The 22,812-nt window shown below is 34.7% G+C and overlaps 2 protein-coding genes across 2 annotated transcripts; both read right to left on the bottom strand.

Moving 5' to 3' along the window:
- Positions 1-6,954: 6,954 nt before the first annotated feature.
- LOC142506177 (uncharacterized) lies at positions 6,955-19,880 on the bottom strand. The gene is made up of 5 exons (XM_075619347.1): positions 19,786-19,880; positions 19,329-19,681; positions 7,787-8,350; positions 7,488-7,713; positions 6,955-7,383 (listed from the first exon to the last, which is right to left on the bottom strand). Exons 3-5 carry the CDS (start codon positions 7,856-7,858, stop codon positions 7,370-7,372), a joined length of 312 nt encoding a protein of 103 aa, XP_075475462.1. The 5' UTR covers positions 7,859-8,350; positions 19,329-19,681; positions 19,786-19,880; the 3' UTR covers positions 6,955-7,369.
- Positions 19,851-22,121, bottom strand: LOC142506178 (uncharacterized). The gene is made up of 2 exons (XM_075619348.1): positions 21,978-22,121; positions 19,851-20,349 (listed from the first exon to the last, which is right to left on the bottom strand). Exon 2 carries the CDS (start codon positions 20,286-20,288, stop codon positions 20,016-20,018), a length of 273 nt encoding a protein of 90 aa, XP_075475463.1. The 5' UTR covers positions 20,289-20,349; positions 21,978-22,121; the 3' UTR covers positions 19,851-20,015.
- Between the last annotated feature and the right edge of the window lie 691 nt (positions 22,122-22,812).

Genomic DNA, 22,812 nt, shown 5'->3' on the forward strand with positions numbered 1-22,812 from the left:
TTATTTTAGCTATTTCGATCAAATAAATTTTTGATTAATTTTTTAAAAAATACAGTATTTAATTATTTCAATTTGATTTACGTGAAAATAGGATTGATTATTCGATCAAAATCTCTATCAATTTTGATAATGATGTCTGATTTCCAAATGGTTTAATAAACACCCATATACATACTGATAATCTCATGTTAAAAATCCACCATCAAAGATTTGGTTACCGTAATTTATTTATATTTTCAATTGAATTATTCAATAAGTATAGAAATCTGTATTTTTTGTCCAGCAATTTTGTCACATTACAATTTTGGTCCGCTGTGTTATCAAATTTCAGTTTCAGTTCTGCATCTTTTGATTTTTGATAATTTTAGGCATTTGCCATCGAGAGCGTTGATCTGAACCCATACACATCAGCGCATATTGATATAACATCAGCGTCATGTCTGAAAAATGACTAAAATTGCAATAGACTAAAACGAATAATTGATAAATGGATGATCAAAATCGCAAAAAGACAAACAGAAAAAACTAATAAAACAATTTTTCCTAAAAATTATAACCAAATATTAACACATAGATAGTTCTTGTAAATTTATATATCTTGCAACTATAAATATTATTGAGAAATTTTTCTTAATTAGTATATATATATTTTGTTAAACACAAAAAAATAGAATGATGTAGAATTTTTTTGTGTGGGAAATTGGTTTATAAACTTTTGTTGATTACCAACAATTCAAGGGCACCATCTGTGCCAGCTTCCAAGTTCGAACTTGAACCTGTGTCCAAGTCCGAGCAATGCTTTTCAATGTTGCAAAGGTCGCATCGAGCTTCCAATGCTCAATTTGCACTTCAATCAGCAGATGCGTGTGATCGATCGCTAGCTAAATGTCGTCAAAATTAAATTGGAGACGAGGAATATGATGCATCCAAATCGTTGGATCACAATCGGATGAATAAGATCATTGGTGTGTATCATAATTATAATAAATCACTTTGTACCCATAAAATTGTCGGCAAGAGTTTTCTAAGAAGGTGGGACAACTTAAAGAAAATTAAAATTGAAAACGTGGTTGGAGAAATTTCGAGGAAATTTCAGAAGACGCGTTTTATACGCGTCTTCACACTGACAGAGGCTCTATAAATAGAGCTCCCCCCTTCATTCTGAAATCATACCTTCTTCGAGTTATCTCTCATCTTATAAGCATTTGAGTGCTTAGTTCTATAATATTTGCGAGGTGTTTTGTTCTCCTGTATTAAGAGAGTGTGTGTTCTGTTTGGAAACACGGTGAGTGAGTCGTACACCACAAAATATTATAGTGGAATTCTTATCATCTTGCCCGTGGTTTTTACCCGAATAATTTTAGGGGTTTTCCACGTAAATCTCGGTGTCCAGTTTATTCTTTATTTTCGGGTTTTATTATCTCAAATTCCGCACGTGGGACCAACAAGTGATATCAGAGCCTTGGTTTAAAATTTCTTAAATTTCTAAGTATGCTCTGTGGTTGCAGCCTAGACTGATCTTCCATATCAGAAAAGATTTTTTGAGATTTTTTATTTAAGGCGAGATTAATTTTGTCCAGTCTACTAAATTGTTGTAGACATAATGGCGGGAAGGTATGAGATAACAAAGTTCAACGGAAGCAATTTTATGCTGTGGAAAATAAAGATACAAGCAGTTTTAAGAAAGAAAAATTGCTTGGCGGCTATTGGAGATAGACCGGTGGAGATTGCGGATGATGGAAAGTGGAATGAGATGAATGATAATGCTGTTGCTAATTTACACTTAGCTATAGTTGACGAAGTTTTGTCAAGTATCTCTGAGATAAAAACAGCCAAAGTTATCTGGGATACTCTGACAAAGATGTACGAAGTCAAGTCGCTACACAACATGATTTTCCTAAAGAGAAGGCTTTATACTCTTCGGATGGCGGAATCTTCATCGATGACCGACCATATCAACACACTCAATACTCTATTTGCCCAATTCACTTCCATGGGGTATAAAATAGGGGAAAATAAACGTGCGGAGCTTCTACTTCAAAGTCTACCAGATTCATATGATCAACTTATCATCAACATTACCAACAATATTCTTATGGGCTTTCTAAGATTCGACGATGTCTTAATTGCGGTTCTCAGAGAAGAAAGCCGGCGCAAGAATAAGGAAGACAGGTTGGTAACTTCGAAGCAGGCAGAGGCTTTGCCGATGATAAGAGGAAGATTCATGGAGCGTGACTCCAGTGGGAGCCAAAGGCGAGGTAGATCAAAGTCGAGAAGTAAGAAGAAAAATATTTACTGCTTTAAATGTGGCGGTAAAGGGCACTTCAAGAAAGAGTGTACGAGTAACGATAAAAGTTCTCAAGGAAATGTGGCCAGTACTTCAGGCAGTGGTGAAATATTATTCAGCAAAGCGGCAACAGTTGCAGAAGGAAGATACAAATTTTGTGACACATGGATTATGGATTCAGGAGCGACGTGGCACATGACGTCTCGGAGAGAATGGTTTGATCATTATGAACCAGTCTCAGGAGTATCTGTATTCATGAGAAATGATCATGCCTTGGAAATCGCTGGGGTTGGTAATGTCAAAATTAAAATGTTGGTGGCACAATTCGCACCATACAAGAGGTACGACGTGTGAAAGGACTGACGAAAAATCTTTTGTCCTTGGGGCAATTGGATGACATCGGGTGCAAAACTCGTATCGAGAAATGGATCATGAAAATTGTGAAAGGCGCACTTGTGGTTATGAAGGCGGAAAAAGTTGCTGCAAATCTGTATGTACTTTTGGGAGAAACACACAAAGAAGCAGAACTAGCTGTTGCATCAATTGGTTCAGGAGAACAATGAACAGTGTTATGGCATAGAAAGCTCGGGCATATGTCAGAACAGGGGTTGAAAATTCTCTCAGAACGGAAGCTGCTGCCGGGACTTACAAAAGTGTCACTACCCTTTTGTGAGCACTGTGTTACCAGTAAACAACACAGATTAAAGTTTGGCACTTCTACTGCAAGGAGCAAAAGCATATTGGAGCTGATTCATTCGGATGTTTGGCAAGCATCGGTTTTATCCTTAGGAGGAGCGAGATACTTTGTCTCGTTCATTGATGATTTCTCTAGGAGATGTTGGGTGTATCCAATCAAGAAGAAATCAGATGTTTTCCAGATCTTCAAAGATTTCAAAGCGCAGGTTGAACTTGATTCAGAAAAGAAAATCAAGTGTCTAAGGACTGACAATGGAGGAGAATATACCAGTGATGAATTTGATGCATATTGTCAACATGAGGGCATCAAGAGACAATTCACGACGGCTTACACACCTCAACAGAATGGAGTGGCGGAGCGGATGAACAGGACCTTGTTGGACAGAACAAGAGCTATGTTGAGGACTGCGGGTCTAGAAAAATCATTTTGGGTGGAAGCAGTCAAAACCGCTTGTTATATTATCAATCGTTCTCCTTCAGTGGCGATTGATCTGAAGACTCCGATGGAGATGTGGACCGGGAAGCCGACAGATTATTCTCATTTGCATACATTTGGAAGTCCTGTGTACGTTCTGTACAATGAGCAAGAAAGATCAAAGTTGGATTCGAAATCCAGAAAATATATCTTCTTGGGTTATGCTGATGGAGTAAAGGGGTTTCGCTTGTGGGATCCTACTGTTCACAAGCTTGTCATCAGCAGAGATGTTATCTTCGAGGAAGATAAAGTAAAGGGAGACAAAGGCACATTGAATTCAGAAACTACTATATTTCAGGTGGAAAATAAGACGGACGAAGGTCAGGTTTCTTGTGAAGCAGTACCAGAGCACGAAGAACAAGAGCATGTTGAGTCTGAGATTTCCAATGTGAGGCAGTCAACTCGAGACAGAAGACCACCAGGTTGGCTTTCAGATTATGTCACTGAAAGCAACATTGCACATTGTCTATTATCAGAGGATGGTGAGCCATCGAGTTTCCACGAGGCTACTCAAAGTTCGGATATATCCCTGTGGATGATAGCAATGCAAGAAGAATTGAAGGCATTGGACAAAAATAAAACTTGGGATCTTGTTACATTACCACGAGGGAAGAAAGCCATTGGAAACAGATGGGTCTATAAGATCAAGCGTGATGACAATAACCAAGTGGAGCGGTATCGTGCTAGATTGGTGGTAAAAGGGTATGCTCAGAAAGAAGACATTGACTTCAATGAGATATTTTCTCATGTGGTTCTATTTACAACAGTCAGAGTAGTGTTGGCATTGTGTGCGGTGTTTGACCTACATCTAGAACAGCTAGATATGAAAACAGCATTTCTTCATGGGGATCTTGAAGAAGGATCTATATGCTCCAGCCAGAAGGTTTTGCGGAAAAAGGAAAAGAGAACTTGGTTTGCAGGTTGAAGAAATCTCTGTACGGTCTCAAACAGGCGCCGAGGTGTTGGTACAAGAGATTTGATTCCTATATCATGAGCCTTGGATACAACAGATTGAGTGCAGACCCTTGTACGTATTTCAAGAGGTCCGGTGATGATTATATCATTTTGCTGTTGTATGTGGACGACATGTTGGTAGCAGGCCCCAACAAAGATCATGTCCAAGGATTGAAGACACAGTTGGCTAGAGAATTTGATGTGAAGGACTTGGGACAAGCAAACAAGATTCTAGGGATGCAAGTTCACCGAGATAGAAGTAACAGAAAGATTTGGCTTTCACAGAGAAATTATTTGAAGAAAGTCTTGCAACGCTTCAACATGCAAGATAGTAAGCCAATCTCGACCCCTCTTCCTGTTAACTTCAAGTTATCCTCCGAGATGTGTCCTAGCAGTGAAGCAGAGAGGATGGAGATGTCTCGAGTACCATATGCATCAGCAGTGGGAAGTTTGATGTTCGCCATGATCTGTACAAGACCGGACATTGCTCAAGCAGTGAGATCAGTTAGTCTGTATATAGTGAATCCTGGAAGAGAGCATTGGAGCACTGTTAAGAGGATCCTTCGATACATTAAGGGTACCTCGTATGCTGCATTATGTTATGGAGGATCAGATTTTACACTCAGGGGCTATGTCGATTCAGATTATGCAAGTGATCCTGATAAGAGGAAATCTACTATTGGTTATATGTTTACACTTGCAAGGGGAACAGTAAGCTGGGTTTCAAAACAGCAGACAGTTGTGGCGTTATCTACAACAGAGGCAGAATACATGGCAGCTACTCAAGCTTGCAAGGAGGCAATATGGATTAAAAGGTTATTGGAGGAGATCGAACACAAACAAGAAAATGTTCCTTTGTTTTGTGATAGTCAGAATGCCTTGCACATCGCAAGAAATCCAGCCTTTCATTCCAGGACTAAACACATTGGATTACAATTTCACTTTGTGCGGGAAGTAGTAGAAGAAGGAAGCGTGGATATGCAGAAGATCCATACGAAGGATAACATAGCTGATTTTCTGACCAAGCCAGTGAACACTGATAAGTTTGAGTGGTATAGATCCTCAAGTGGCCTAGCGGAAACGTGGAAATGGCAAGATTGAAAGGATGTGTGGAGATGTGTTTGATTCTCAATCAAATCTCCAAGTGGGAGAAATGTTGGCAACAGTTTTCTAAGAAGGTGGGACCACTTAAAGAAAATTAAAACTGAAAACGTGGTTGGAGAAATTTCGAGGAAATTTCAGAAGACGTGTTTTATACGCGTCTTCACACTGACAGAGGCTCTATAAATAGAGCTTCCCCCCTTCATTCTGAAATCATCTCTTCTTCGAGTTTTCTCTCATCTTATAAGCATTTGAATGCTTAGTTCTATAATATTTGTGAGGTATTTTGTTCTCCTGTATTAAGAGAGTGTGTGTTCTCTTTGGAAACACAGTGAGTGAGTTGTACACCACAAAATATTATAGTGAAATTCTTTTCATCTTGCCCGTGGTTTTTACCCTAATAATTTTTAGGGGTTTTCAACGTAAATCTCGGTGTCCAGTTTATTCTTTATTTTCGGGTTTTATTATTTCAAATTCTGCACGTGGGACCAACAAAAATTACCATCAAACATATCATATTCATTTGGGTCGAAAAAGTTGTAGTGGAACCCGAATTCCGGCAAACCTAACAAACTAAAGCCCACAAATTAGAGGAATTTTAGACTTATGAGAAACTGGACATAGTTACAATATGTCGAAGTTACGATAATCGTGGAAATTATGGTGAATCGCTTGGAAGAATTTGAACAAAAGCGAAGATGAAACATTAGAGGAGGGGACACAACTCATCGTCATCAACAACTCAAGCATAAAAAGCTTTCTCCAAATCATTCGAATTTAGCTTAACTATTTCGCATATATCGGATAGATTTTCCACTATTTCCTTCTTGTTTTAAACCTATTTTTTTCCTTATAAAAATGTTTATGGGGTGTATTCAATGTAGAGATTTAATGACTTTCAATGATTTTTTTTAAATGATAGATTTCCATAGATTTGATAGATTTTTATTGACTTTTGTAGAATCTCACAGATTTATAAACAAAATTTCATAGACTTTTGTAGACTTTTTGCAAGATTTTGATAGATATTTGTAGACTTTTGTAGACTTTTTGAAAAAAAATTACAATTCAATTTAACAAAATCAAAATTTCAATATATATTATTTCTTCGAACTAGTAATTATTTAACATAAATAACATCTTCACTTTGAAATAAATTTACTTATTTAAAAAGTAAATATATTTAATATATGAAAAAAATCACAATTCAATTTAACAAAATTAAAATTTCAATCACCGTGTCTATTCAACATGCATAAATAATTAATCAATAAAATTTTATTTTATAAGCATATATAAATAAATTTAATCAATATAGATAAATAGCTAATTAAAACATTATGAAATTTGATAAATTATAAGCAGTTTTTTATGGAAAAAAAACTAAAGTTCGTTATTGTGAATATGATCAACGTCACTCCACATTCTGTTTGCTATTGTATCTCTCCATGCATTTGCATTTGCTCGTTGTTGTTCTTCAGTGCCAAATATTTGATCAAAGTTGTTATCCTCGTAAATTTGTTCTGATGAAGGTTGTGGAACTTCATTCTCTGGTTCAACTGGAAATTCATCAGACCGACACTCCTTTCGAAGAAAATTGTGCAATCCGGCACAAGCCAATACAAGCTCCGCTTGTGTTGTATATGGAAATGGAGGAGCAATTTTGAATATTTTGAACCGCGATTTAAATATACCGAATATCCTTTCAATGACGTTTCTCAAAGAGGCATGACGAAGATTGAACAACTCTTTTGCATCTTCAGGGTGACGACCTTGGCCAGTGAATTCTTGGAGATGATAACGAACACCTCTAAAAGGAGCCAAGAATTGACGTCTATTTGCATATCCACAATCCACTAAAAAAATTTACCTATCGAACATTATTTGTAGAATCAAGTAACTAATGAATAACATATATAATCTTGAAAAATTACAAAAATTTTAGATGTATAACATATAGAACAAAAAACATACCTTGTGGCACTTTAAGCCCGTTATTTCTTGATAAAGCATCTGCCAATATGTTTGAATCATGGGCAGATCCCTCCCACCCACTGAACACATAAATAAATTCTAAATCAAAGTTACTAGCTGCTAAAACATTTTGAAAAATTGTCCCGTGACGATTACGATAACTGTTAGTATCATGCCCAAACACTATTGCTGGAATATGAGTGACATCAATAGCCCCAGTGCAATCCTACAATAAGAAAAACATAATAAAAATTGTGGTACTTATAATAATAACAACTAAAAAGAATTTAATCACTTACTTTAAAATAAGGATAAAATCTTGTACTCTCTCTTATTTTTTCTGGAACTCCAGATCCAGGTTTGACCATCATATCTGCTGCAATTCTATTCAATGCTCTCAACACTTTGTTGAAGTTTTGGCTAGTATTGTATTGTGATCGACCGAATATTTACGAATCAAGCAATATCGAGTATTTTGACCAACAACAAGTAAAAACATGGCAAGCATTTCTTCAATACAAATATATCTTGTATCTTGCAATGGTGTTTTTTCTCTAAGGATGTTGCACAATTTTAAAAATACATCAGGGTACATTCTATAAATTTCTCGAAAGTTTGTTGGATCCTCTTTTAATATTTTATGGATATAATCGTATCAACTTGAAGTTATTGGTCGTCTATTTAAGGGACGATGGACACGTTCGTCATTCATGGTAGTTATATGATTAGTTAGCACATAGAGAATCCCAAGAATTTCCCTCAACAAATACCTAAAAGTTTCATGTAATTTTTCTTCGAATTCCTCTTCTTCCATTTGATCTTCTACATCATGTACGTTGATATATGACATTTTAATGAACCACCTGATATCAGACAAGGAATTAGAATAAAATAAATCTATGAATTTATTGAACATCATTCCATGTAAAACTCAAAATTTATATAAATAATCCAATAATCCACAATCAGAAAACAAATAAAATGAATATGTCCAGAAATTAAATCACAATATAACTCATTATTGATCATGTCCCTAAAAATACTCATTCATTTAATTTATAGTATATCCATCCCGAACGCTCTTCAATTGTCATTTTCAAGAAATCCATCTTCTTTGATCTGGTGTTAAGTAAATCAAGCACTTTGTATCGAGTACGATTATCCAAATTTGGGACCTCTTTGATAGCTTCCCAACAAGTATCACCTGCACTCCCTATTAATTCTATCTTAGAAACTACCTTCTCAAGAGTGTGAGATATTTCACATATATAATTTGGGTCTGTATTCTTGAATGTGCTTGATTTTGCTTCAAACTCAGTCCTATCTCGTTTTTTTGTAGTTGGTGGAACCTCTGAACTTCTGGTCTATTTATAGTAAAAATAGATTTCTTTTTTTTTCTTTTCTTTTTTCCCAAGGTAATTTTACTTATTTGTCCTTTTGGTGATCCTAACCTATAAGATGAAAATATGAAATCTTTACACTGTCGCTTTGCGCTAAGCACACTGTATTTGGCAAATAAATATATTATTTCAACTGCTATTCAAAATAATTGTACTACTTTCTCAATTATAACTAATTTTGACGAAAGCTATTCTTTTCCTTATGAAATTGTTGAAATATTATTAAAATTATTGAATTAAAAATGGTAGCTTAATTTTAATTTATCTAGCAATATAATTGGTTTGAATTTGTATCTAAAACTAACAAAACATTAGTTGAACACCCCTAGATTAGATGTATGTAAGTATTTTATGAAAAGAACTGTAATATATGAATTGCCATAACATATACCAACGACCAGAAAGCTTCTCAAGTGTTCTTTCAAATGGCGCCATCTTTTTTTCTCTCAGAATCGTGGAAAATCCATCAACTCACCATGATTTGAATATATAGAAATCATAATATATTTTTTTATCAAATCAATAACGATTCAAGAAAAGATTCATACCTTTGAAATTTGGAGAAACCCTCGATTTGTCTTTAGAGAGGAGAAAACACCGTCTTTTGAGTGAGAAAGAGAGATATATGGGTGAGAATGAGAAAATGCCGTCTTTTTATTCTATTAAAAGTCTACCAAAATCTCTAGGGTGGGTAGAAGACAATTTTTGAGTTTTTATAGTTGTACCTAGAGTTTTAAGGTTTGTACATAGAGAATTATATTAGAATCATTGTAAATCTATGGAAATATTGGATACCTATAGATTTTTAAAAAGTCAAGTTTGAATACCACTATACTTTTCATGACTCTAGAAAAATCTAATTTGGATACCACAAAACTTTTATAGAGTTTATAAAAGTCTATGTTCAATACCTCTAGACTTTTAAACTCTACAAAAGTCAATAAAAGTAATTAAATTTCCAAGGTTGAATACACCCCCTTTATTTCAATTCATGATAGCAAAATTAATTTGGTTGTTATTTATGAATTATTCTTCTAATTCAATTCACTTTATTGAATCAAATTTTTAGTTTTTGTGGCTTACTGAGAGAATTAGAAATAACAACCGATTCGAAGATCGCATCGTTTGATTTTAGAAGTCTGATTTTACAATTTTGACGCAATTTTATATCTCGTATGCACACCACGCTATTATTTTTGTGTGCAAACAGTTGTATCCCTTCACAAATTGACATCACAACTCTTGATATCTATGAATAAGACCCTGAAATTCTTCAGTTGCATTCAATTAATCCGTTGTGCAGAATGGCATTTCTACATACAATTTCTTTCATTTTCCATCATTTATCTGTAAAAAGAGTTCAAGAACACCTAAACTTGGGAATTTTTGTGGTCTATAGTTCTACCAGTATTTTAAAAAGTGGTAAGAGGTAGGTCACCCACCACTTAGAGCCCTATTTGGTTTTTTTCAGAGTAAATATCAAATTCTTCTTATTCATCTCCATATTTCTCTGATAAAATTCCTCTGTATCGGATTCAAACTCAAAATCAATGACATATCCATCATTCTCATCCGATATTTAAAAAAATGTCTAAGCATGACCGCCTAAGCGGATTTTGAGCCTCCGCCAGACCGTCTAGGCAGCCGATTAATGTAACAATGCTGAGATGTATCACTTTCTAAAATCGAGGCGGTAGGCAACCGACAACACCTTGACGGTTCCTACACGGTCCCAGACGGCACCTTTTAAAAAACATTTGTTCTATCACAATAATAATTGCCGTGTCTTATAAACATCTTAAAAAACAAGAATACAATCGTTTCTTCGACTTTAAACCAACAAACTAATATTGTCATTTTAGAACTACTTCCAGCATCATTCACCAACAGTTTGTTCAAAAAAAAAACCTACCACACGTCTTAAATGATTTTTTTTTTCATTCATTTCAATACAATTTATTGGTAGTTGGTCAATTACTCATTGAAGATTATTATACACCGAACTTAGTCAACAACTTAACTAATCTACGAGCAACTTTATATCCATCGACATATATGGGATAATTTCATATTTGGTCCTCAATGACAATTCCTAATACAGTCTTCTTTCTTTACTATCCCAAAATAATCCGTTTGTTTAGACATTGACTCAATTTAGTCTAAATTCCCATTTTACCCTTGATTTTTTTTTTATTTACTTTTTTCTACATTGCATTTTTTCTGACTCGTCATTCTTCCGTAAAAAAAACCTAAATCTCATATCTTTTGACCAAAATTATAGAATTATCTTCACAACCTAACCACATAGTAACGACCAATGGTTCTGTCACTGATAAGATCGTAATAGTTTGTACTTTTGTTATCAAATTTATCATTATTTTAACTTCTGACATGTTTAATTGATACGTTTTTGTGTTATTTTATTGTATGAGTAAATTTTATGGTCTTGGAGCGAACGTGAGCTAAAAATGTGATTTTTATCACATTTGAAGTTGTCAAGATAAAGTTGTGAAAAAAAGACAAAAACATAAGAAGTCTAGGAAGAAGGCGTGATCACGCCTTGTGACTGCTCTTCTGTTGCCTATGAAACTGAATCTGGCAAGAATTTCAAGGAGTGAAATTCGAAATTTGTGAAGATTATGCCAGATTTTAGAGTTCTAATTATGGCTGTTTGACTTATAAATTTTTTTTTTTAGAGATAATCTGTTATTGAGAAAAATAAAATCTAGATAGAGTTTTATTTCATAAAAACTCTATATTCTTTTCTGATATCTTTTTAATATTACATTTTCTTTTAGTTAATAAGCATTTTCTTTGGACCCAATTAACCATCTACACGTGAAAAGCAAGAAAAAACACACAAAAAATTGGACAGAATTCTACCATCTACACGTGAAACACAAAATAGACGGCGTGAGAATTTTTCTTTCTTTCTCCAAACAACTCTAGGCTAAGTTTTATTTCTGATTCAAAGATATTTATATTATTTCAATTTTATCACTATGAAGTTTTTACGCTTTAATATAATATTCTTGTTTTGTTCAAGTATTTGTTGGTTTATGATTTATTTATATGAAAGTTGTATGTTGATTAATCTGACAATTTAATTCGACATATAATTTAACTGTTATCCATGAATTCAGTGATCCGTAATTATTATGAACGATTGGTAATTAATTAGCAATTGATTATGTGTGTTGTGCTATCATAGCATATTTAATCTAAATAAATCAACGAAACTAGATCTATCAATTGCCAATGTATGATTATTATATTTTAGGATTAACAGTTTTCACAAAAAGAAAATTCTATTTTAATTAATATGGAATGCTATCGTGCTCAGTAGATTATTGATAAAATTTGACTAGATGTTGTGTTGGTCAATTAAATTAGAAAACACAAAGATTTTAACAGCTATTTCTATAAATCTAAGGTTAATTATTTGTGCGTAGATAATTGTAACCATATACATATAAAATGACAACAATGGAATGCCAATCCTCGGGCTTTATTTGTAAAGTCTCGATTCCTTGATAATCAAAGCCTAAAGATCTATGAATTATCCCATGCTTCACCAGCCAAACAGACAAACGACCCTGCATCTTTTTTATGTCCCCAATTTTTATTTAGAATATTTCACATTCTCGATCAAATTTATGAAGATTGACCCACTACTTGTTATTCTGTACCAAGGAGTCCTGTCTAATTCACTAATTTGTGAGAAGATACTGAACTCTTATATTTAAAAAAGGTTTCAGTAGGGATCTCTGACGTAGATGGCGGTTGATAAAGGAACTACGTGAATAAATAATATATTAGCCGATGACCAGTGATATAACTGAATATTAGAAACCACATAAATCAGAGTTTGGTAATATTAAATTTTACATTTCATAGTTATTCCTCTTGATGGTTTATTTATTTTTGCATGCTAAATTAGTCGTAGTATTTTATTTATTTATAATAAAAAAAATCTTCTTTTTAATTTGTTTTTCCTCGAAAGAAACAAATCTCTCGTTTCCTGTGGATTTCACTCTACTCACCATTACACTTATTTTATTTAGAAAGTAGAAATTTAAGTTTGGTGGCTCAATGACAGCACATTAGTCACAGATTCCTTAAACAACACCTATCATAGTCTTGTTTCATTTCCTACCTCTAATAGTTTAAATTTGAAATAAGCATAACATGAAAGGGGCAAAATCCTGATGATTTTATTCATATATACATATTATTACATTAGTAACCTCATGTAGAGGAAGATATAACTTGTTTGACCACAAAATATAGCTGGAAATATAATACACATAAACTGAAATAGAATATTACAATATTTATTTGAAAGAAAATTGAAGAAAATAGTTGATGCCTTTAACTTTATTATATTTTGATATATCTAAATGTCTTTGGTGAATTTGAAATCCGGACTTCAGAATCAACTGATAACTTTATTGCTTGTCAATTGTTGCGCGTTATATTTTTGGCAGCTACTTGTGAAGTGACCCCACCCCCCCTTTTTTTTTTCTTTTGTCACCCATTCTTGATAGTGGTTGAGTAGTCCTATCTTCCACTGATGATAGTGGTAGAGTCACACGTCATCTTTAAGTTTGTTGGGAAATGTTTTACTTTTTAGTGGTCTCCAAGGAAAAAGTGTTTTGTGTGGTCCTTCATCATTCGGACTTGTCTCTGCAATATGATTTCAGTCATATATTGGCCGAAAACCTTTATCAAAGTATGACTCTTTTTAGTTTGGGTATTCTGGACATATATCTTTTTAACATCTTCCAATTGGAGTCATGTTACAGAATTTCTAGGGGGTCTCTTTGCTTCCTGGCATCTTGCTATTTCACATAAAGATTTATTTTATTTCCAAACATTTCTTCTATAAATCTTGTAGTTTTTCATGTCATTGTATTTAACATGAAAGATCATTTAACTGAATTTTAATTTGACAACACATAAACAGAAACATGACTTTGTTTATCTCTGTGAAACAAACCCATAATCTCCATGCTCTTTCACTGATATGTCATCTTCAGAAACAACGAGGAGTGTTTCATTTACTAGAGAATCTGTAACGCCCCGAAAATTTTAAGGTCCACGTAAACCACATGCATGCAATTATTAAATTCTCTTGTATTTTAATTAAATGTTTTAATTGCATTAATTAATTATGTTGTGCATGATTGCATGTTTAAAATATATTTTTCTACATGGTTGAATTAAAATATATTTTTAAAGGATATTCAAGTGACGATCGAGGAACGGGGACCGAGGACTGAAGAAAACGTAAAATATTTTTATTAAATAATTATTTTTAATTATTTAAAAGATGGTCGATGCTTTTTAGTATTTATGAAAATAAAGGGTTTTTGAGGTGATTTTATACGCCGGGACGTAAATTTTATCGGTGTTGGTTCTTCAACTAAAATAAAAACTTTTTGGCAACCCGACTAATAAATTCACATGTTTAATTAATCAAAACTTTGAATAAAATTTTATTAATCCTAATTAAAGCTAATGGGCTTGAATTTGGTGGCTTAATAGGCCTAAAGCCTACTTAGTTAATGAATTAGTATTTAAAGTGTTAATTGTATCAAAAACCCTACACTTTGCAAAAGAAAACTCACGCCTCACTCTGAAAACTCTTCCCTCCCCACACCCACACACACACGGCAGCACACACTTGCAATTAGGAAGGGGTTTTCGAAGGTCTATCAAGAGCAAACCGTAGTCGTCCCTCCGTTCTTCGTCGTCAACGATTATTCGAGCGTATACTACGCAAAGGCACACCTTAATCTCCCTTTTCTCATCCATTACATCATATTATTGTTTAAAGTATGTGTGCATGAAAAGCTTGAAGTCATACATGTATATATTCAGAATTTTCGAAAAAAAAGGAGACCATCTTGTACATGCATTGGAGTTGTGATTATATGCAATTTGTTTGATGCCATGACTCACGTTTTTTTTATACTAAGGGGCTGCCATGATGTCTAGGCATGGATAGGTAAGTATTACACGGGTTTTGGAGTCCCACACACCACACATGAATCGACTAAAACCAAGAAAGAGAGACGAAACCAGAACTCGTGCAGGAACCGGTTGTTGCTGTCAAGTTTGGGGTTCGGTTTTGTTGTGCAGGGACGGAGGGCTTGGTTGGCTCGTTCCAGGGGCTAGCCAGGGTCATGAGAGAGTCAGGAAGGGAGTCCTAGCCACGCTAGGACTCGCGCACTAAGGCAGGGTAAGGAGTCCTAGCAAGCTAGGACTCCCACCCGAGAATCAAGGGGATCGCGTGCAGGGTTCTGTGCTTCGCACAAGCTTGGGCGCGCGGTTCAGGGGGTCTGGGCTGGGTCAGGTCTAGTCCTTAGGGTCCTTAGGGGGTGAAAATCAGGTTGGTTTGGTGGCTGGGTTCGTGGTTAGGGGCTAGGCAGCGCGTGCAAGAGACCTTGTCCAACAAGGTTTCTCGGCCAGCTTTTGTTCAGGAAGTAGAGGGCTCGTTTTTGGCATTAGAAGGGTTTCCTTGATAAAGTTAGGGTCCAGTAAGTTAATTTATTATGTTGGGCACCTTTTGGCTCGACATAGTTCGGGGGTAACTCGTGAAAATCGAGAGTTGGCTCGGGGGTGAAATTTAGGTGTCAAATAGGGTTTTTAAAACAAAGGAAAATTGGAAAACGACTCACGGGGGTCGAGTCGTGGTCCATAAGGGCTAAAATAATATAAAAAGACTAACTTTGGAATTTAGGAATTTTATATTAAATTTTGGTATTTTTCGGGATTAAAACACCGTTAAAACAATTAAGAAAAGATAATTGAAAAAGTCTAACATTTAAGCCAAATAAAATTATGAAAAATTTCACGTAAGCTTAAATAATTATTTGGGACATGTTAGAGTCATGAAATCAAGAAAAAAGTCGAAAACGTAAAATGTCGAGTCCAGGGGTAAAACAGTCTTTTTACACCTAGAAATTAGTAAAGGTCATGACAGTGCCCTAAATGCTATTTTATGAAAATATGATTATTTTTAAATGTATATGAATTGTTCATGATTAAATGATGATTTTTAAATGTCTAAGAGATTTTTATGATTTAAGAAGACATTTAAAATACATGTTGCATGCTTGGTTTCAAAAATGAAAAATGTAATGATATTCATGATTTTTCTAAAGTGATGTGAATGAAAAATGTTGAAGGATGTGAAATAATTGTGACTAATTCGTTAATGTTGGCGACGTCGTGAGGGTTATGGTCCCAGTGGGAGCCCGACGATCGTGTTTCCATCATTGCGAATATGTGGTAACGGATATGTGGTAACGGTTTTGTGGTAACGGAAGAATGTGAATATCGTGAGGGGAAAAGGCCCCAGAGGGAGCCCATTTATGGGAAAAGGCCCCAGAGGGAGCCCCGACGATCGTATTTCTATTCGAATCATGATAGGCCAGGGCCCAGTTGACTGGTGAGAGTGTTGCTGGTGTCCCCCGCCGCCCAGTACTGTGGTTTTATGTAGATGGATCCATCGACCCTCATGAGCATGATCAGGAAAGTCACAATTAACGATCTGAATTCAACAAAAGGAAAAAGGAAAAGGAAAAGGAAAAGGAAAAGGAAAAATGTTTATGATCATGAAAAATGTTTTATGTCATGTCATGTTGAGGAAAAAGGGAAAAGGTTAAGGTTTATGATTGCATGTCATGAAAAAGTATTTTACGAAAATGTTTATGTTTAAAGTTTTATGCATCATGAAAATATTTACAAAAATGTTTATGTTTATGCATCTTCATGAAAACGATATTTTAAGTACATATATTTTTCACCGTTATATGTTGACTGTATTACGTATTACTCGTTATAAAGATTATGGAATGTTGAGTCTTTAGACTCACTAGGTGTGATGGATGCAGGTGGTATTGAGGGAGGACTTGATGAGTGATTTGACTGGACTAAAGGCGCACACAACCCGAGGACCAGCGCTACATTTTCCGCATTATGCTTTATGATTTAAGTTAAAGATTTTTAATATTATTTATTTATGCTTTTAAGAGATTTTTGAGAGGTTTAGTATGGGCTTTACCTTTCAAATTATTGCTTTCTAGGTTTGGTAAAATATGCGACGATTTCATTTGATCACTATTGCACTTGGTTTTTAAAATGCTAGTTGGTTAATGTTTAATTTTAAAGGGTAAAATATTTTATAAAAATATTTTCATGTGAGAAAGGTACATGGCCGAAAAATTGAGTGTTTATAAAAAAAAAAAAATTTTCTAGTACTTTTAAAGCAATAAAAAGGGCAGGACGTTTCAGGATCTCTAATGAATTTCTGGACATTCATATTAGCTTCCCGAACTTGATGAAAAGTAAGTCTCGTGTGAGCATTTCACAACTAGTTCTGGTGCTCCACTAAAGAAATATAGTTCCAAAATATCTTATCTAGACAAACAGTCATTATTCGTTCATGTTTCATGAACAAATTCATAGATCCATTTTGTAGTGCAGACATATCTGGGAAATTGGGTGTTGTGGCATAGACCGAGACAAGGGCCTCAAATTCATATCAAAACTTGACCTACTTTTCCCTGCGTTTCATCCACATCCTTGGATGTTTTTCTATTGTGTCAACCCGACCTGTAGCTGGGTTAATTCTTGCTCTAGTTTTTAGTTTCTCTATGTTATGCAAATATATCTGAAATGGAGAAACTAAAAGCTCATTAGTACCAACATTATCTCTCCATCTTCAATCTTCGAGGTGAAGGGTTGACCTGATGACTGGAGATAAAGATATGGAGTCTCAATTTTTGTTTGGACTGACTCATCTAAAGATGATCCCGACTTAACACTTATACTAAGGATACTTTAATCCCATGCTCTAGGTATAGGGGCCCTGTAATCCAAAACTCTCTTATCGAGAAGTCAATGGTTTCTCAAGGCTTTTACAATACAAACCATAAGTGAGTACAATCATGTTAAAAAATGTATAATACGATCGGAGACAATGACCTTATCAACTTGTTTTAACCTACCAACAATTTCTGCATTTAGGGCAAGCTTCTTGAACTCGTTTTGAAGCATTTCAAGGTATTCCTACAAATGCCTCTGATTTTCATGATGACATCGACATTACTGTTGTCCATATCTTGTCAGAAAACCAGCATGAATATTTTTATGAGATTTAATAATAACAATATCAAATATATAATTTTGACATAAAGCTTGTCGTCTAAATAATCTAGCATTCTCGGGTTTAAATTCAATTCTATTTTTCAAAAAAACTTAAACACGTGTATTATCAACTTACAAGGTAACTTTCTTAGCAAGTAAAAATAATGGAAATTTTTCAAAAACTTTTTTTACTTCTAGAATTCTTTTTTGTTGATGTGTCATCTTATGACATATGCATTTGGGAATAATCAACGGCAATATCTGCACGATTGTTCTCCTTCTAATGTGACCTGTGTAAAAACTATTGTCCACCAATGATCAGTGACATCTATATATAATACCAGATCATCTTCATCTTGTGGAATAATAATTTTTGGAAGGTTTTTGCAAATCTCTTTCAGTTGGCTAAGTCTTCTGTTGCAAATCTCTCTTCAGTTGGCTAATATTTCAATAATCGAGCTATTGTAGCTCAACGATGATCCTCCTAATCGATCTCATCATCTATAGTGCTTCAAGAATTTCTTCTTGTTTTTCATGATATTTTCAATTTGTTGTGGCACATAATATAGTTGATTGTCATAATTTTGTACCTGGATTTTTCTAAAATCTCTTTAGAGTTTAGAGGAATCCGCGACTATTTTTTGGAATTTAGTATTTTCTTATCCGTTTCTAGTTGCTCCTGATCGTTAACTTAGGTTAGATCTCCTTGTTTTAAATATTTCAAAATATTAAATAAATCTTGAAAATAATAAATCTCGAACGTATGTTCAGACTCATAATTTGAGAAAAATCTCCTCCACAACAAGATAAGTTATCTAATAATAATAATGTTATATATCCGATATAACAATCTAGGCTTTGATACCATTTTCACGACAATTTTATTTTATAATAATAATTAAACCAAAGTTCTCTAGGGTATTTTTTTGATATTTATAGTTGAAGGGCCAAATTGAGAAAATTTTCGAAAAAGGATTAATTTTAGAATGTCCAAAGAAAAAGGATGAAGTTTGACTTTTGTTAAATATCAGAGATCAAATTGGGGTTTTTGTCCACGTGGTTCACTAATTCATTGCAATCTTAAATAAATATATCCCATTCCAAACATACGGTATTGAATTAATGGTCTCACCAGAGACAATAGGGTGGTTAATTCATAAACATTTGGCACTTTCACAAAATCCTTGGCTGATTGCGTCAATGGAGTTAAAAAGATTAAGGTTTGGGCAGACCCTCAAAATATACTAAATAAAGAGATGACCTCTCACTTCGATATAAAAAATACCTGATACTCACGGGAAATTTAGGGTCCGCTCTCAGCAAGTGTCACTAGTGCAGACGCAGGGTTTTGAAATTGTCCTGAGCCTGAAATCACGAAAAAACCGTTAAAAGGGGGCCAGGAGGGTGTCCTGGCGTAGCCCCTCCGACGCTCAAGTCAGTAACTGAGGATATATAGGGAGAGCAGCTAAGGGTGCTGCTGAAAACAATATAGTGAATTCAATATCATACGCTCAAACCTGGTATTTATAAGAGAATACCTGGGCCCTTGATGGGCTGTCTTCCACTTGGGCTAGGGATGGGCCAGGGATAATGGGCTCATCCATGGGGTATCAATACCCTTCGATAAAATTTTGAAATCTAGTTGAAGATTTTAATATAGTGGTATAGTATTATCATTCCAAAGAACAGAGTCAATGCAAAATCTTTCAATCAGCCATGCAAAACCCATGGTGAAGCCTTACTTGAATAATTTCTTCAAGAAATGGGAGAATGGAGACTGAAAGCAGAAAATTATACAAATCCGGTCTTGATGATCGCAGCATATAATCTACGGCAACTCAACGGATTAATAAAACTCAATAATATAGACTGCACAAGAATTCTCCTAATTAAACATCCTTATTCACAAAGTTAAGGCAGAAGATTATCCAACACGATACAAGATATAGAGGTGGAAATGTAAGATAAGTATTTATTGTATAATTTTGGGGAATTCACCTTTTTTTAAGATACTAAGTGCGTACTCTGCACATCCGATAAGATCTTCAATGTTGTGAAGGGATCGTTCTTCAGAATGTAGTAGAAAAATGGCTCGAGCCTCGGCTTTTTTCGCTAGCCTTGCTGCTAAGTTGAGTGGCAAATCAGGTGAATTGATGCTCCTCAATAGTTGGTGATACAACATCAGCACCCTACCTCGGTTTCGTGACAAATCCTCTGCAGTTGCCCATATCAAACCTCTAGCCATTACGAAATATCTCTTTCAATTATCGGGTGACTGTATGTTAAACCCAAGAGGATCATGCAATCTGCGCAGAATATTTAAAGCAGGGTCATCAAGATAATAGAATACACACGACTTTGTAGAAGTAAAGTAAAAACAGGCACTTTGAGCGCATATAATGACAAACTGAGCCAACTTTTGGTTTCAGGTCAAAAAGAAAATTTATCATGTAGTTGTTATATGCGTAGAGTATGGCTAGAAGTTTCAAGGTCCGATCTGTGTTCTTAATAGTTCTGCAGTGTGAAGTATTTAAGGTTATGTTAGCCAGAAAAAAGACCATAAATGATTAAATGTCAAAGATATCTCTCGGACCTGAAATCAATCTGAAAGTTCACTCTTTATTGGCACTCTCACCCAATATAGTGGATATTCGTCAAGTAGAATTTACTCTTAACAATCATGAGTTTCTAACACACTCTATGGGATAGCAGTTTGTAGGTTCCATAGGTCTAATTCAATCGATTTAAATCAATGTACTTTGTAGTATCCAATCCAACTTTGAAATATTGTAGCATCATGAATGAGTTTATAAGTGTATTCAATATATTCTTCTAGCAACTTTAGTTGGTCATTTTGTGACACAAGTAAGAAAGACAATTTAATTGCTTGCATGGCCTGGTATACGAAGTCTCGCTTGCACAGTCCCCACCCTAACAAAATGGAATCAGAACCGACCACATACATAAGATCTGGCTGAATACCATGTCCAACATATGATGATTGTAACATTCTGTCACGTATTAGAATGTCAAACCCATGTGTGGATTACAGCGGTATGCAAAGGAGTATTGTGTAACTTTTGTTAAATATTTCATAGCAGAGCCAATTGTGTATGGTCTTCCTTGGACGGCCCAGCAACCCGGGGCTCAGGGCATAACATAATTCCTTCTCGGTTACTGGTTTACATCGTAGGTGGCTTTAACGCTTAATATCCAACTATAACAATCATTACAGTAACACGGTTTCCAGAGTTTAACCAGGTCAAACAAAGACACGCAAGAAATCTATTTCGTGGGAGAATCCATATCACGGGTCCAGCGCATCTCGACTTGATAAAATCACAAAGTCGTGACTTTTCTTTTCTTCTCTTTTTTCTTTTACCATGGAGATAAAACCCATTTTTAATTTAACAGAAATGAATTAAAGAAAAGAACGATCGATGAAAATGTATTTAATTGATGATGTATCATCTTCCTCTAATACAAAAGGATCAATGTTAATCTATATATACAACTGTATATTCTTGAGAAGAAAGAAAGGATCAATCTGTTACAACTATAATCATTCTATTGCAACCAAAAATGGTAGTGTTTATGCGGGATAAAATATCCCTTAGGTCTTGAAACAATCTGCTGGATTCCTAATACTCGTGCACTTGGGTAAGTTATCCTCGGTATCCCTTACACTTGTGCACTTGGACTCATGTTATCTCCTCAATCAAAATGGTAAAAACACGATCAATTCAAATCCTCAAACTTCCAAGAATTTATATCGACAGTTTCATTCAGGAATTTTATCAATCATGTTGGCCTCATTCAGTTGGCGTCCGTAACAGGATCGCAGCTACGAAGGTGGATAACGTGCAGAGAGATATTAACGACGAAATTTTGAAGTGTTTCAATGCGGAACCAGCCATTAAAGATTAGTGGTTACCTCAAGAAGCGTAGATGCTTGCCTGCTGACTCCTGACCTTGAGGCCGGCGACTTTCTTACAGGTCTCCCTAGTGTCTTGGTCCACACTTTCCATTGAATTGCATATTTTGTTAAAACAATTTAAATCAAGGAAAAATTAGAGATAAATTTCAAACACAAACTTATTTTTTGTCCCTAGATAAAATTAATTTATTTTGCACTCCCCACCTCCCCTTCTTCTTTAGTTTTTAATCTCTAATGTTATTAAAAGACTTAAATATCTTTTTTAATTACAATTTTTTCTTATTTATTATAATTTTCAGATCTTAGTATATGATGTTGTTACAGCTATCAAGTATACCCAAAAGCATAGGGCTATGGAAAGTTTCGAACATATATACCATCGATCTGAATTTTTTTTCAATTGTCATCATTCTTCTATAAAATAAATTAATTATTTTACCTCTTTGACTGGAATGTCGTCGGATAGTATCTACCGAGTTTTACAGATCACTCATCACAGCTTAACCACACATTCGCAACAGATTGTTCCTGGCGTAGATCACTTTAACAGCATTTAGCATAACTCTGTATCGTAGCATAACTCTGTATCGTTTCCTAGCTCAGGGTGTGTAGAAAATAGATTCAATTTGAAAATAAAGAGAAATCGAATTCCTTGATAATTTTATTCATACATACAAAATATTATTACATAGTAACCTCCTGTAGAGGAGAAACAACTTGTTTAACTAATTATTGTAGCTGGAATTAAAAAATACATAAACTTGAAAATATTACAAGTTGTATTTTAAAGAAATGAAGATGTTGAATGATGTCTTCATCTTCCTTTTACCTT

This window comes from Primulina tabacum, chromosome 10 (genome assembly GCF_025594145.1).
Source record: "Primulina tabacum isolate GXHZ01 chromosome 10, ASM2559414v2, whole genome shotgun sequence".
Taxonomy (NCBI): Eukaryota; Viridiplantae; Streptophyta; class Magnoliopsida; order Lamiales; family Gesneriaceae; genus Primulina; species Primulina tabacum.

Excerpts from the sequence above, each read along its gene's own strand:
- LOC142506178 (XM_075619348.1), bottom strand. The coding sequence starts at position 20,288 with ATGGCTAGAGGTTTGATATGGGCAACTGCAGAGGATTTGTCACGAAAC.
- LOC142506177 (XM_075619347.1), bottom strand. The coding sequence starts at position 7,858 with ATGATGGTCAAACCTGGATCTGGAGTTCCAGAAAAAATAAGAGAGAGT. Across the intron at positions 7,714-7,786 it reads GATTTTATCCTTATTTTAAA|GATTGCACTGGGGCTATTGA; the intron begins GTAAGTGATTAA and ends TTCTTATTGTAG.